Here is a 17,058-nt window from a genome sequence, read left to right on the forward strand (position 1 = left end):
TTTGTTGAATAAAAATATTCTTGAAACTGCAAGCTGTTATGTAAAATGTAAAAAGAAATTTGCTAGTATAGTTTTGAAAACTATGTGTAAACACGGAGTGATTAATAAAAACCTGCCACACATGAGTTACTGCCTAAAACTATGGTTAAGAGTATGCTAACTGCAGGGTCCAGAAGTTCATTTTGATCAGAGAATCAAATTCTTCTTGAATGCCTTGACCAGGATGAAAACTAGTACAGTCAGGATTTATATCAAGCAGACTTTAAAAATTGTTTATCTCATACTGCCAATGACTTTACAGATGTTTATTTCTGTAAAGTGATTTATAGAAATGGCTTTCTGTAAATGAGTAATTTTATTTACAGAAAGTAAATGAAATGACTTTCTGTAAAGTCATTTTACAGAAAGTCGAGCGACTTTGGAATGGTTATATGCTCTTGACCAAAATGCAATAATTCCAATGAAATTCTTCAATCTCAGCCACATGTAATGCTTTTTCTTCTTCTCAAAACAATTGAACTTTGCAGTTTTTTTCTGTTTTCCTTTTTTTTCCTCAAACATTCCAGATGATCAAACAAATGTTAATGTTAGACATAATCCACCACGAGATCCAAAAGATTGATTACCCATTATCACAAATGTTTGATGGTAGCTGTTCCCCCCCAAGGCTGCCACAAGTTATTTAGTTTAGGGGGCAAGTACTTTTTCACAAACCGGAAACTTTGGTTTACTGATTATTGCTGCCCTTTTTTCACGTTTGCCATATATTTAGAAATGCTCACTTACACGGACTGTTAGATATATTCCATTTGAATGTACTTTTAGAGATATATTTCCTGTCACAGTTTTCACTGTGTAAATTTTGGAATATCCCTTTCAAGGCTGGATGTCACACTTTGCTGTCTACAAATAAAGTGCAGTAGATAATGTGTTAAAATGGCCTGCCATACTGAAAGAGAACGTTTTGGTGGTCCGTGTCCCTAGTACCCGGATGGGACCGGTTGCCATCTTTCTTCTATCCCTTCACAGCGCTGCCGGTGGGGCGGAACACTCCTCATCGATCAGTTGGTTTCTAGGAACCGCCGACAGACCTGGCACAGCACCGTGACTTCTCGTTAGAGAACTGACACTTTGATTTGAAAACTTGACATCTTATCCCTTCATCTTTTTCGACAATGGGAGAGAGAGAAGACCTAGTTTATCAGGCAAAACTTGCCGAACAGGCAGAAAGATATGACGGTAAGTGAGAGTCTAGGGGCCGCCCGGGAGTGGGACGCATTCACATCTCGGATTTTTCCCCCCTCAAGCAACACTAGCTGAAGTGATAGCTATGGGCAGGTAAAGATGATCTAACTCTGCTACTCCCATCGCTTTTTATCCAGCTATTTACTGACATGCCACATTTATTACTGTTAAATGAGAGTAACGTTGCTTTAAATCCCTACCAACCGCCACAAAGCTCGCCGGTTTCAATAATATCGTAGGAATGCTGTTGACTCCGGCTAGCATTAGCGATGTGGCTACAACAAAATGGCGGATCAGTGAAGCGTGAGCTGTCAGGGGGGTTGCCTCCCCATGCCCCACGCTATCTCTGGATCTGAGCGCTTCAGCTCCACTTGTTAGCTCCATATAAGCATCTCCAGGATATAAAACCACCGAGCTGAACGTCTCTCACAGTTTCATCTGCTCCAACATTGGCTCGATGCTAGCTACAATGCACGATTAGCCGCATGAAGCCTGTTGAGTGGGAGTGGGAGCGCAGCTGTTCATTTTGGTGGGGTGTTTCCTGCGAGCGAGCTGCGCGGATCGATCACAGAAGACGACTTCACCCCGGTGCAAACCTGCCGCTGTCATAGCCGCTTATTGGCCGTTAAAGGGGGGGCTGTTTGGGACGGGTTTCTTTGCCACCGGTCACTCGTTGCCCGGCAACGTTAAGTGAATGCACCATGACTCATTCACAGGATCTGGACCGAGACCTCTTTTTTTTTTGGGGGGGGGGGGTGATTTATGGTTTGGTGGCTAAACTGTAATCTCACTGGAATGTAGTGAAAGTTACTTTTGCCTTTCCTAAAAGTTCACCTAAATCCACATGTTGCTGAATGGTGAAGCATTAAAAGTAATTTTTCTGTATCTTTTATAGTAAAATAAATGGCTCACAGCTAAACTAATTAGTGTAAAAGAGGTGAAATAGATCAAATAGAAATGTATAAAAGCACAAACTTGGTCTGAATAAATAGAAAGAGCAGAGCAACAACTTGATGACTCAATTTTTTTCTTATATTATATGAACATGCAAGATGGGCATCTTTATGTTGTTTTTGATTCTAGTCTGCCTGCTTCATCGTGTTTCATACCATCTTTAGCGTCAAATATGTTCAGTATTCTCAAAAAAGCAAAAAACGGTTTCCATGTATTTTCCCTAGAAAACAGAGACCCTCACCCACTCCTAACCTATCATATGACAGAGGCTAAAAGCTCTAAAAGAATAAAAAGTAGCAAGTTTTTCCTTCCTGTTATCTACTAAAAGTCTTGTGCTGATGTAGTCTCTCAACCTAAATTAGTCACAAACATGTCACATTATAGCAACGTTGATCCCTTTTAAATAATTTGGTTCAGCCAATTGTCTACAATAGTCATGCTTGTTTCTGAACCACTTTCAGTATGATGATGAAGCCACTGTGTCATGAAGCATAGGTGACCAACAGCGGATATCCTGTCAATCAGCTACTTATTATGAACGATCCTTCTAAGATCCAAAGGCTATAAACTGTTGGTGAAAGTTTTAGCTCTGTAAAGTGTTTTTTTTTCCTTTCTAACAGAGATGGTGGAATCTATGAAAAAGGTTGCAGGAATGGATGTGGAGCTCACAGTGGAGGAGAGGAACCTACTATCGGTGGCCTACAAGAACGTGATTGGGGCTCGGAGAGCGTCTTGGAGGATAATCAGTAGTATCGAACAGAGGGAAGAGAACAAGGGCGGTGAAGAGAAGCTGAAGATGATCCGGGAATACAGGCAAACGGTAAACACGGCAGGAGGAAGCTGCCTATTCGTTTTCTTGCCTGTCCGCGTCACGTAAGAGCAGCTGTGATTTGCCCCGGTGATTGTGAGATCACAATCTCCGGTGAATGATGCACGCTGCTGGGCAGCTACTGGACCTTACTGCGTCTGAGTCATCGCTGCCGGGTCCTCCCTGCACTCTCTCATGCTTTTATGAAGTGGAATAAGAGCAGCTATTATGCTGGGAGAGGCAGCCAGGCTGCAGACAGTGATCTAATGGCATGCCAAGCTGAGTACACCTACATTTCCAGAGTCACTGTTCTATTCCATTTGAGAAAACATTTCATGAAATAATACTGCAGCTCATGAATCCCAGTTTCATTTATATAAATGTCTAGGAAAGCTTCAAGCAGGACTTTTATAATGTTATTGATTTAATCAGATTAATTGTGACAAAACGATTATTGAAATACTTGTCAACTAATTTAGTAATTGGTTAATTCATTGGAGTACACAGTCTCAAAAGAAAGCCATTTGCTGAAAATACAAAAACCCAAATATGTAGAGCAGTGACTAGTAATTAAGCCAAAACTGTTCAAAAAGATGTACATTTTATATTTATTTAAAATAAACATCTTTGTCTGTCAATATGTCTTATCCAAAACTCCTCAGGTGAAATTTCTTTAATATTCACTTGGTTCAAATTCACTGAAGGAATGCTATGTTGATGCATTTCAGGAACAACATATTACCGTATTTTCTGGACTATAGAGCGCACCTCACTATAAACTTTACCCTCAAATCGTTTGAAAAAAAAAAACCTGGAAGCATGCATATATAAGCCGCTGGTATCTCCACCACTCTCGGTTTCCCACAAGGAAAATAAATAATAAATCTGCTACAAAGACGCAGCCTTGTGTCTCCAACGCCAAACCCTGGACTCGTTCACGCCGAGCTTATGTGCAGCGGCTCTATTTCGATCGATAGCCCTCAACTTAAAAGCGGCATCTTTTTCTTTGTGTCATTTCCATGATGAGGGGGAATGAGTTTGAAGAAATACCTGCTGCTACCATGTGCTTGTTCTAAATGAAAATTAGCGCTTTCTTATTTAATTTCCAATTTGCGTTCCTTTGGATGATTTTGTTTGGCCCCTTGGTCAACACTTTGAGAATGGAGTGAATTTTTGATTAATTTTACAGACACATAAAATTTTAAACATTTATTTAGGTGCAAGATAAAGTATTTTTCTTTTAATAAACAGTGTTTATGTTTTTATTGGTTACAATTTGCTGATACCAGCAAGTGTTGCTCAACCTTTTTTTGCCGAACGTAAAAAGAAAAAAAGAAACGAGTATAATAAGCCCCAAAAATTTTAGTAATTGTATATTTGTCATTTGGTACAGCAGCTGTTCAATACTCTTTAAATTTGGACCAATGATGATTTACAGATTTAATTTCTACAAAACATAGATTTCTTTGCTTTATTACCTTATTAAAATATTGTCTGTTTGGTGTATTGTAAAAAACAGTGTTTTAATAAATAAAATTTTCAGTTTTAATGAAAGAACGTGGCCCTCAAGTACTCAAACTGACATTTTTGGACCGAATGGCAAAAAGTTTGAACTCCACTGGCCTAGATAGATGTTAGTTTATCTTTTGGTGTTTTTCTGCCACCTTGCATTTGTTTTGGGGATGCAAGGTGGGTGGCCAAGTTATCGGCCACCCGATTTATCGGTGCTGATTTCCCTAATCTTGGAAAATCGGTCATCGGCCGATTTAAAAAAAATATATATATTTATTTACTTTTTACATGTGAAGCCGATCTTCACTACTGATTTTATCTACTTTGGCAAAGGCATTTAGATCAACTGTTATCACCTTCTGCTAAGAGGGAGCTTTGACCAGCAGTCCAGCCCACCAGTTCAGGTCTATGTGTTTGCAGTTCGCAATAGTCATCTCACTGTCGGCAACTCATCAACTTTCTTGCAACATTTAGCCAGAAAGCTGCAATTGGTGCGCCTATAATTTGTTTCCATCTCTCCCCCTTTGAAAAGCTCAAGTCGTAAGAATGCTGTTGAAACGGTTTCTGTGAGGGTCTGTTTCTTGTGTGTTTGCTGGCAGGTGGAGAAGGAGCTGAAGTCAATCTGTGGTGACATCCTGGACGCGCTGGACAGACACCTACTCCCCTCTGCAGCAATGGGAGAGTCTAAGGTCTTCTACAACAAAATGTATGTAAAAGTAAAAAAGTACTGGCTTTTAAAAATATTTACGTATTAAAAGTAAAAGTACTTGCTGAATGCATTACCTAATTGCTAATACAATGCCATTAAGTGTACCTATTGTACATAATTTTAATACAACAGCTATGTGACATTTTAATGAACAATGCTACAGATAAAGCATGTTTTTATTGTGTTTACTCTGTGACAGTTAAGAATTAGATATGTAATTCCATGTATCATAATTTTAAGGATGGAAACATCTTGTCTCCTGTCCTAACATAGCATGAACTTCACTTTTTTTTGCCACTAATGGCATTTATTTTGAAAGAAATCCCACAGAAAGAGGATGAAAATAAATTGGATAGGGGAGGACATGCAACCAAGGAGCCACGTAGCAGTGTCCTAGTCAAGACCACGTAACCTGTGACCAAGACCAAGACCACCTCCCCGGGCTACATGACACAATAAAATTAATCTATAAAAATTGCTTCTCAAATTGATCTGAAAGTTTACATTCCCATGAAAACACATAGATATTAAATTCTTAGAACTGAAATAAATTTAAGCAGTATCATTATCAATTCAAACTCGTCTTCATTCTGCTTTGCTTCCATCTCTGTGCCACAGTCCACAGTGGTCTCCTGCCATCCCTAAAAAGATAAAGCCCTGGGCGGTTGTCCATATCACCCATGTCAGAAACCACAACTGTATTCTCCATTAAACATAGCAATTAAGGCAATGCCCCAATGGTAAACAACACTCATCTGTGAACACTGTCCAAGTCGCAACAAGCAAGAAGTAATCAAGCAGAAGGAGCACCGTGACTTTTCTCACCCTGTCTGTCACCATGACAGGTGACGAAAACAAAGAGCAATGAGCATATGTTCTTGTTTTCTTTATTTGCCAATTAAATAAATCTGTTTTTTTTTTTTTTATTAAATAAAATAATAATAGGGACTACAGTGTATGCAGAGCCTCACAAGAATACAGAGTGGCTCTGTGAGAGTTCAATCCTCAAGGACTTAGTAAATATCCATCCAGAAGAATTGGATCATTTGTGATCACTATATAACTTAGAATAATTAAGCGCATGAGTGACAATGTTTTTTAATTGCTGATGCAACATGTGTCTCAGTACAGGTAGCTTTGCTATCTTTCATAGCTTATCTTTAAGCTTCTTTCCAAGTGACGCTAAAAGTTGGACAAAGTTCCCACGGTCAGCGAAACGCTGCTGATTTTACATGTCGCCAAATCTTATGATCTATGTAGCGAAATTATATTACTGACGATTAGACAGACATCTTCTCCCGCTCAGAGGACATCACTTCGAATGTCTTGGAGCTCCAAGACAAGATAAAAAGGAGGAGCCTGTGGGTGACAACAGACACACGTAATTAGTAAGTCACGTTTTTGCCTGGATTTTACAGCGCCTTGTTAAGTCCCTGAACTTCACATTTTAACAAAAAAAAAAAACTTGGTTGTAACGATTAACGCGTCGATTTTGTAGAAAAAATGTAATGAAGTAGAAAGTACAGATACTTACTGTGAAATGTTGTGGAATAAAAGTCGAAAGTGTCCATTATTAAAGCTACTTAAGTAAAGTACAGATACACAGGCTGATACTTCAGCTTTGTTTTTATGATCTACCAGCAGTTTATGATTAGAAACAAAGGCCTCAGAAAAACCTTGTTCTGATCCGACCCACAGCACCATTACATTCCAAAATGTCTGTTCAGGTGAGACTTGTGTTGTCCCCCATCATGACTACAGGCATGTCACCATTCAAGCTCCTTCCCTGGGTTAAAAACTCAAAGCTCACAGTTGCCGTTAGACTTTGGCTGTACTTATTAAGGCGTGATGCGGAAAGCTGCTGAATCGGTGCTGCAGGACAGTTCTTTCCAGAACATCAGATGCCTTGAAAGATCACGGTTCCTTGGTTCAGCTGCTCTCATGGGAACTGTGACAGCGGCAGAGAGGAGATGCTTTCTTGAAACTTGTTTAGATTCTTATCACTACAGCACAGTTGGTTTGTTGTTGTAAGAGTTTTGACCCATGCTCCAGTAACAGAGGAAACTTTAGCATATTCATTAAGCATACATCTCTTAACTCTGGTTTATTGCACCATTAAGATTTGAAAGCAGCTGAACAAGCCAAAAGGCCTTCCGATGTAAGTTGCTGCCTAATGCCAAACCTTCTGCTAAATCTGAACAGGCAGAAAGAAAACAGAGTAGTGATGTGTGTTGGACTTCATTGGAACGTCTCACTGACAGCAGAAGCCATAAAGCTTTTCATTCATTTGTCATATTAGACTGTAGAAAGCTATACAACAATTTAAGCAGGTCCAAATTTAATCTAAAAAATATGAAACAGGAATCACAACTTTAGCCTTGATTTCAATTGTTCAGTGCATCTCATGAGGGGTCAGAGGGTGTGAGTTGTATAAATGGAAATAAAGAAATATTTAACTACAAACCCAACTTGCATAAAATTGATCAAATTTAGACAATGTGCAAAAAACATTAATAAAAGATGCTTTACACCAGATTTAGCTTGAACTAGTTTCCATCTTTAGTCCCTGAGCAGGAGAGTTAATAATGCAGACTAAAATCATAAAATATGGATTAAAAGTCCACACATTTCCTGTATAAAATAACTACAAAGTCATAAAATTAAAACAATAAAAACAGTATTAAATGCCAAACTTCTTTTCTGTAGTTACTAAAGCCAAGATTACAGTTTTTGGTTTTCAGTGCTGATGCTGTAGGTTTTCTAATGACACTTTACAAGATTTTCAGATGAACTATAAACCCCTGATGTCAGTTCTCTTCATCGTTGTTTTTATGCCTTTCACTGCAGCCTCTGTCAGTTGTTTCCAACTTTATCCTGGTGATCTCCTCTGTTGCTTTAAATATCTTGAATCTTGAGTCCATTGTCTTGCTATGTTATGAAGGATTTACCTGTCTTCTTCATTTAGCTATTGTTTAAAATGTAAGATTAAACCATAAAACTACCTGCTCCATGTTTCACAAACAGAACATGTTTTATTTCTCCATGTTTATCTTCTGATCTACTGATCTGTAGGTCAGTAGTTTTTAACACTCTCAACTTTTGTAATATTGTAGTATTTTCTCCCATCTATAGGAAGGGGGATTACCACAGGTACCTGGCAGAGTTCGCCACTGGCAACAACAGAAAGGAGGCGGCAGAGAACAGCCTGGTGGCATATAAAACTGCTACGGACCTTGCCATGCTGGAGCTCCCGCCCACGCACCCAATCCGCCTCGGTCTCGCTCTCAACTTCTCCGTCTTCTACTATGAGATCCTCAACTCGCCCGACCGCGCCTGCAGGTGACTGTCTCTTCTAAACGAGGGACTATGGATTTGTCTTTGAAGGAAATCGGCTGACACTTCAGAGCTGTTTTTAGGATGAAATGTTTTAGTTGAGCACCATGCTTCAGGCTGCTTGTTACTGACGATCAGATTGAGACAAAACTACCACAGGAAGAATGGAGTTCTGTTCTGCAAACACACAGGTCTAGTTTTTAGTGCACATATCTTAGTTAATGGCGCAGTTGGTAGCACCGTTGCCTTGCAGCAAGAAGGTCCTGAGTTCAATTTCCGGCCTGGGGTCTTTCCTCTTTGCATACATGTTCTCCCTGTGTTCTCCAGCCTCCTCCCACAGTCTAAGAACATGACTGTTACGTCAATTGGTCTCTCTAAATTCTCCCTAGGTGTGAGTGCCTGGTTGTTTGTCCTGTCTGTCTCTGTGCTGCCCTGCAATAGACTGTTTTCCTGTATTTTTAAATAGGATCAGCATAAATATTGAGAATAAATATGTATGTTTAAAAAATGTATTCCCAATTTGAATAATGAAATAGAAAAAATATATTTCCACACCACACTGACCCATGTACATGATCTCTGATATGATGTTTTATGAGAGTGAGAAATGTGGCTCAGACGTGACTATAAAGGGTTTTAATTAGGAGTGTGTTTGCTCAGGTTGGCAAAGGCTGCGTTCGATGACGCCATCGCAGAACTGGACACGCTGAGTGAAGAAAGCTACAAGGACTCCACACTTATCATGCAGTTGTTACGTGACAACCTGACACTATGGACTTCAGATATGCAGGGAGAGGGTGAGTAAAACTTGCGCGGTTATTTCTTTAGCTTAACAGTCATGCTTTTATGATTCTGCGATGAGCCGCTCTGTCTACCGTCTTGTTGCCTCGCAGCTGCTGGCACAGGTCAGTTCTCTCACTCATCTCCTGTTTTCTTGCTTCGTTAATTCAATATGTTGTAACTTTATTCTCCCACAATTAAAACGAGAATTTCTCAAAAGTCTGTTGAACCAAAAGAAATGAAGAATTGCAGATGTTGGTTAGATTTCCTTTGCAACCACTCAGGGGAATTTTGAGTACCTGTTACTCCGGTTAATTGTTATACTTACTGAGAAGGAGTTAGTTCCTCTAATGACAAACTGTAGCGATCCACTGCAGCTGTTGGGACTAATGATAGCTTTGCAGGTGGATGTGATGAGTACCTTCACAGCCTCCAATTGCCCAGCTCTTCTTTTATATCTGATGCTTCAAGCTTAAAATTTTGTCTTGGGCCAAGACTTTTGACATTGTCAAAGAAATGTATAAATCAAAGCAATGGGCAGATGTATTTTGCTTCCTTTTGTTTACACTCCATAGATCATTCTTTATGTATTAATAGCCTTTTTACATATAGCTGGTTAATAGAATCGTATGGAAATATATTTAAAGTCAGTTTATTGTTTTAAAATAACACAACTTCTTACTTTCATATACATCCAGACAAATGTTTTGATTCTGTAACACTTGACCAAACCCATACAGAATTGTGTGACATTCCTACAATCAAAAGTTCTTCAAAGTCATCGATGTGAGGAGAAAAAATCTCCTCTGTTCTGCAAAAATACATTTTTATGAAAAATGTATGTCAAATTAGGGCTACTTGATATCAGAAAAAAACATTTGGTACATACATCATTGGCCAATCCTTTTTGTGGCTCTTTGTAATGTTCATGTTGCCTTCAGTGATTACTTTAACTACAGTTTTACTTCAGCCAGTGGCTTCTACAGATCTGCTGCAACACTGACAGCTGCAGGAGAACTATTCTTCTCACAAATACAACCATCTGTAATGACTTACTGGAGAAGTACAGATAATGAGAGCTCCTACTTCTAATTTCCCTTCAGGATTGCTAAATGACATTTTAAATTAATTCTAGCTCACCAGCTAAACTCTGTTCTGTTCAGTTTGTTTTTTGAAATAAAAATGTAATTCATTGATTAGAAAAGAAAATGACCAAACAAGTTGCATTTGAAGCTCCCCAGCACAAATCAAATGCAATATGGCTGCCAGATTCATTAAACTCATCATCAGCTGTCAGAAGTGCCACTCTGACTCTGATGTGACGCCAGGTGAACGGAGCGCAGCGGGATTTTCACCAACGGCTCATCATGTCTCTTGTCTCTCTCTCATTCCCTCTGCTGTAGAGCCCTAAAGGAATCAAAGCTGTTCATTTCTCATGTTAACTGTACTTTGTAAGTGTTGCTCACCCACGCCCTGCTCTACCTGTTTCTGTGCTCACACAAATGCCTTCTGTGACGTCTCTGCACCAAACTCACTAATACCTGTGTCCACTGACCTGCCTGTCTCTCACTCCGGCTCATTTAAAAATGTTGTTTTATTCTATTTTTCACCACATTCAGAGAAATACATTAGTGTAGTTCCGATCCAGTCATTCATTGTTTTATATATTTATATTTACAGGTTTATTGTTTTGCTATTATTATTATTATGTGATGCTGATTCTACATGTACTGTGAAGCTAAATCAACATGGCAGAAACGTTTCTAATGGTTTAATTCTCCTGTTAAACATATTCTGCTACTCTAAGCAGGAAGCATTGCCAAGTAATTTATTGGGCCACAGAATATGACTGCATGCACTTAGATGATTAACTAATGATTAATGATTGAGATTAAGGTTAAACTGCTCAGCATCTTACAAAGTAGCAGTAGTCTTTAGTTAGAATACTTCTATAGTACTATTGAAATGTAAAAGTATCGTGCATTTGGTTGAACATACAAGCTTTCTTTGCAATACATAAAGGCGATGTTCCATCAGGAACCCCTGCTATTGATTTATTTCATGACTTGGCATTTCCTGATATGGAGTCGTTGAAGCTAAACAAGGAGCAAGTAACATGATGTGAATAGATGAGACAAGCCATTATCTATTTTCCTTTGAAATTTCTCATCAGCCATCAAAAAGGTCTGAATCTCGTCTTTGGATCATGGTGTTGGTTTTTGTGTTGCCATTTTTTTTTTTTTAGCTCAGGATACGCTCACTCGCTGTTTCCAGGTTTAACTACATTACTCTGGACATCATCTCATAGCCAATTAATGACAGTCAGTATTCCACCGTTTTCTTTTTTAGTTTGTCTCAGACAAGTAAAAACCAAGTGCAGCAGTGTAGGTACTAGCTAAAGGGTTAAAAGGACAAAAAAAAAAAAATACGCTGATGACCGTAAATCACTCATCAGTAATATTCCAGATGCCACAATGTCCATTTATCTGGACAGCAGTGGATTTCTTGCCAACATATAAAATGAAAGACTTTTAATGCACAGCTGTTTTCTGACATGCTAGGCTAACATTAGCGTGTTAACGCTGTTTTGAAATGACTTGTTGATAATTAAATATTTCACTGCAGTTCCAATCTGAGCATGCAGATGAAACTTGTTTTCCTGCTTTGTTGGTACTTTGCTTTTATTGTTGTAAAATTTAAAGACTTGTGCTTCTGTCGCTTTCTGTAAAGCTTTCTCATCCACTAAAGTCTGTGTGGACAGATCACACAGAACCAAATGGGTCAGGTGACGCAGACAAACAGGAAGGGTAAAAAGCACTTTCCCCATAGAGATCTTTAGGGAAATCAAGATTTGTTTGGTCACCAAAAAAAAAGTGCTCTGAGCCCAGAACACAGTTTGCAACACAAAGGTAGGATGTGATTTTTTAATTATTTTTTTAGTTATTTTTAGCCAAGAAACTCTTTTTGGGTGTGACTGAAACAAAACCACCATCTAATGCTGAGCATTCATAAATGCTTTTATCAAGACTTTGATTGGACTTTAGTGTTTTCTGTCCAGAAACGGTAAACCCACTTGACCAAGATAGTTCAGAAATTTACAATCTGTAAATTTGTTGCAGTTATACCTCCCAAACTCAAGGTGGCTCAGTTGTTTCCACAATTTAATGAATGTCATTGTCTGGGGCAGTTTTCTCCCTGAAATTCCTTTTTTAATTCCCTGAGCATCAAAATTAAACTACACACTGTGTCATTTCACTTTCTTGTCCAGGTTGAGACGCTTGCACACAAAATGTAAAACCTGCCTGCATCTTTTTGTTACCCATGGACGTTTTGTCTTGGAGCAACTCTAACGATGTGTTTTCTGTCCCCCAGGTGAAGAACAGAACAAAGAGACACTGCAAGACGTTGAGGACGAGGCCCAGTGAGACTATCAACAGCCACCAACAGCCAACAACTTGATTCCCCTCTGCCCTTCACCTCCTCACACTCCTCACTCCCTCTGCCTTTGTCTTCCTCATCCTCCTCCTCCCTGCCACCTTCCTTTTCCGCCGCCTCCCCCTCCTTTTTCCTTTTCCTCACCTCTGGAGCTCCCTGACCCAGCAGGGCCATGGAGTTGATGAGTTTATTTTTCTCTTATTTTTGTATTAGCCCTGACACCATTTGGTTAAATACCACTTAATTAAAGGAAGTCCAACGCTAGAAAGAGAAAGAAAGAGGTCCCTGTTTGCTGTTTTTTGTCCTGGTACAAGCAGTTCTGCAAAACGTTCTTTGTTTTCATTATTGTATTTTTTTTTGTTTGTTTTGTTTTTGCTTTTTCCTCCATATTTTTATCAGTTGCTGGATGTATTGAGATTTTTTTTTCTTAATGTAATTACAGAAATTAACTTTTATTACTAATAATGTTGAATACTAGTTATAGGAGCTATTTTATCTCTGTTTTTAGTGACATGTCGAACAGATTATCTGACCTTTTTACAGGCGCATTGGAGAAGTCCAGGAGCCCATTTTGTTGGGTTAGGATAGTCTTTTTTTTCCAAGGAATTTGGCAGAATGTGTGATATCCACGTGGGGCAAAGAAGTGCTCAATGTTTTACACTACAGTTAGTCTTGTGTTTTGTAGCTGTTCCTGGACTGTGTTTAGTGCTGAAATACTGTAAGTGTCCACACATGCTAAATCTCTAAACACTAACTTATTTCTAGCTGTTTGGTTCTTTACAAACATTGGGAGATTTCTCACCTGTGTGAAAGTGTCTGTGTGACCCGGCTCCCTGCCCGAGCGCTGAGATCATGGGCAGTACAGACACGAGGCGACCCGCTAGCTTCTGCTGCTTCTCCCTTGCTTTTATTGAAGCTCCTCTAGAATCAGATTTTCTTTTCTTGCTCTGTTTCATTTATTGCTTTCTTTGTTTTTGTTTTAGTTTTTTTTTTTTTTTGCTTCATTATATGTAACTTGGAGCTGATTTGTACTACTGGATATCTGACTGGAGCTACAGACAGGGAATCTGTAACGTTCTTATTGAAACACAGCATGGCATTAACATTAAACAATAAATTAAAACAGCTGGTTTTGTGTTTCTTTTGTACATAATTGTACAGCTAAGTGTTTGTGCTGCCTGTTCAGGTTTTTGTTTGGTTTTTTTACTAAACTGAACATTTTACTACTGTAACATCTAAAAACTATATAAATGTGGTGGAAAATTAGATAATTCCTCACTTCAGAAAGTGAAACTTATTTAGATTCATCACAAATCCAGTAACATATTGAATAGTACAGAATATATTCTTTATTCTCCCACATTGTGGAAATTTATGTCCACACAAAGCTTTTCTAATGGCAGCGATGGGGGTTTTCTCAACACCTGTCCTTCTACGCTGCATTCAGGTGCAATTAGTAACCAAATCTTCAGTCAGTTCTGTGTGGAACATTTTTGAAATTACAGGAAATCTTCATAAATGTAATTCTTGTCCAAATATTTTAGCTTCCTTTGTTCCCTGCTGAGAAAAGTAAAAGTTTATTTATGATTTTAACAAACTAAAAACATAAAATGTGACTTTAAAATACATCCTGAATCATTTCAGTCTACCCGACGAACGGCTAACTCCGTATAGGAATAAGACCAACAGATGCAAACAAAGAAGCAGAGGCATTCTTCCCTTTATCCCATTCAGACTTCACCATTAACAAAGTGTTGAAATAAAAAAAATGTTTTAATATATGAGTGCAAATGGACGCTGGATTTTTGTTCCAACTCAGAGCAGACGTCTTTTTCCCCAGAATCTGATTTTGATTCTCATTAACTCACATTTTCTATGAATTAGAAGGTTCCAGGTTCTGAGACAGAGCTAAGTCAAATGCTTGTGTTTCTGCATTGATGTCGTGAGCGCAGTGGTCAGTGCAGCAGTATGATGAACAGGGGCAGGTGAAGGCACCATTTAAAGACACTGACCACTCTCTAGCCCCACCTCAACACTTCAGCTCAGGTTTCTGTCTTAGTTCTCACGAAAATCTTTGCGTTTGTCTTCTTATACCCAGAAAAGCATTCTTAATGCTTGGTTCATACTCTGTCCCTCTGAAGGGGCCTTAACCTTTTACTTCCTCAGTTTCAGTTTTAACCTCTGTGATACAGTTACATCACCCTAACGGGCTGCGCCACCCTGCGCTAAAATTAGACTCTGGACTGAAAGTAGAGGAGCCCGTCACACAGCAACTGTCGGAGCATCCAGCATTGCAAAGGTTGCATTTGCTGCTGAAGAGATGGTTTTATGTTGTCATTAGTTCTTAGCAGTTCTTTGCATTATTAAGTATTTACTGTTAGAGCTGCAACATGATGTACTGGTAAAGCCAGGCTATTTTTTTCTTGAAGCAGTTGTCTGGAGGGGAACTCTGGTCCTGCATGTCTCCCTTTTCTCTCTAAGACAACGGTGAATGATAAAAAGTGCTATTTCAACTGTAGTTTGTGTAAAACTTTAATAATCCAGTTGTTGACGTGATCTCAAACTATTAAATATTATTTCTGCACGGTAGCTAAAAATTATTTCAAGACTGTAAATAATTGACCAGATGTCTGAGCCAGTGCTAACATTCCTGGATCCATCCAGCTGTAACCTTTGACTTTTATCTCTCTAATGAGGCTGTTAACTACATTTGAGACATGATTTTTTTTCAATCAATTTGTCTATGCTACATGTTTTGTATAACTCTCACATAAATTATAAAAAGCCACTTTGACTGCAACTTTTCAAAAAGGTGCAGCAAAAATGTTAATTTTGGGTCATATAACAATCAGAAAAAATAAAGAGTCACTGAACAGAGATGACTTGATTGCAGATGTGTGGTAAAGCGTCGACTGCAGTTGGAAGTTGATTTTTCTAAATTAATTTCCACAAACAGCAGTTGACATGAGAACCTTGACAGACCAGTCAATTAACCACAAGACGCACAGGAGAGAAAAACTAATGCAGCCTGCTAGCCGTATGTTAGCCACTTTAAGAATGCCTGCCTTTTCAGTGGAAAGATAATGGCAATCCAAACACCTGTTCAATTCAGTGTTAAAATGATGCATTAATGTTGAATATTGCTTTTATTTGAGGCGCTTAGAAAGTTCTGAGTGGCCCAAAATAGTTTAAAACACTGATTACTTAGAAGTACACCGAACCCTATCCCCCCTTTTTGGGAAGGAAGTATACAAAGACATCAGGAATGATCATAAAGAGGTGAAAGTTGCCGTCCATCAGTTAGAAATAGTTATTTGGTCTTCAGAGTTTATTATTCTACAATTAATTATCAAGGAAACAGTTTTTCGTTTGGACAACCCAGGGCGTTTCCAGACGGAGAAAAGAGTGGCATTTCGGACCTTTTTGGCCTTTGCCAACATGGCGGACGGCAAAGTGAATGTCAGTAGAGAACTCAGAATTGAAGTTAGTGTTTGTTTTTTCCATAACTGTAAGGTTTCCTAAAGACTTCAAAGGATATATTTCAATAAAGTCACGATAACTTCCGGGAACTAATGTTTGAACTTTGTTGTTCTGAATTTAGCATACAGGCATAAAATGTAGTCAGATTGAATGACTACTATTTAAAGCTGCATTTCAATCATTTTTGATAATATTCAAAGCCTCTGTTTTATTGATGTTTCTTTGAGGAAGTTTTTTATTCAGTTGAACTTAAAGTGCAACAATGGTGGGGTTTTTTTTTGCATTTGAAAACGATTACGTCACCTGTCAGAACATTTTATGTCCATCTTGAGGATTTGCTGTAATATGAGTGGAGCATGAGGGAAACAGTGCGTTCCTCTGGAGGACAGAGCTGATGTGGATCATGCATCGCTGCTGGTCAGAAGTACAGCAGCTCCTCTGGTGCCCTCTGCATGTCAAACCAGCTCCACAGCAGAGACTGTGATGAGTCACATTTTAATGGTCAGACTGGTGGAGTTTTTACATGATGACAATACCCGTTTTGTATCAAAAATATTTTACTTCGTCCTGCATTCAAGATGCAATTTGTACATCTTGATCATTTTTACCTTTTGCAAAGTGAAACCAGACAACTAACAGGATGCATCTCAGAACGTGTTACGGTGATCAGTAAAATATGTTTGCTATTATTGAATATTACAACGCCTTCCACGTTTCCATATTTTGTCATGTTACAAATAATAACGTTGATATATGATTGTGTTTTTATGTGACCAATCCAGGAGCCCGGAGAAGTATGTAA

At 38.7% G+C, this 17,058-nt stretch overlaps 1 protein-coding gene across 2 annotated transcripts; it reads left to right on the forward strand.

Annotated features, from left to right (window-relative positions):
• Window positions 1–997: 997 nt before the first annotated feature.
• On the forward strand, window positions 998–13,903 carry ywhae1 (tyrosine 3-monooxygenase/tryptophan 5-monooxygenase activation protein, epsilon polypeptide 1). 2 transcript variants are annotated; one of them, XM_055028516.1, is made up of 7 exons: window positions 998–1,239; window positions 2,820–3,019; window positions 5,119–5,225; window positions 8,361–8,567; window positions 9,222–9,358; window positions 10,745–10,792; window positions 12,714–13,903. In XM_055028516.1, exons 1-6 carry the CDS (start codon window positions 1,176–1,178, stop codon window positions 10,750–10,752), a joined length of 723 nt encoding a protein of 240 aa, XP_054884491.1. In that variant the 5' UTR covers window positions 998–1,175; the 3' UTR covers window positions 10,753–10,792; window positions 12,714–13,903. The 2 variants fall into 2 exon arrangements, with proteins under 2 accessions (XP_054884491.1, XP_054884490.1); XM_055028515.1 differs by lacking the exon at window positions 10,745–10,792 and having other exon boundaries at window positions 1,000–1,239.
• The last annotated feature ends 3,155 nt before the right edge of the window (window positions 13,904–17,058 follow it).

The sequence above is a fragment of the Poeciliopsis prolifica genome, unplaced genomic scaffold (genome assembly GCF_027474105.1).
Source record: "Poeciliopsis prolifica strain line A6 unplaced genomic scaffold, Auburn_PproV2 SCAFFOLD004, whole genome shotgun sequence".
Taxonomy (NCBI): Eukaryota; Metazoa; Chordata; class Actinopteri; order Cyprinodontiformes; family Poeciliidae; genus Poeciliopsis; species Poeciliopsis prolifica.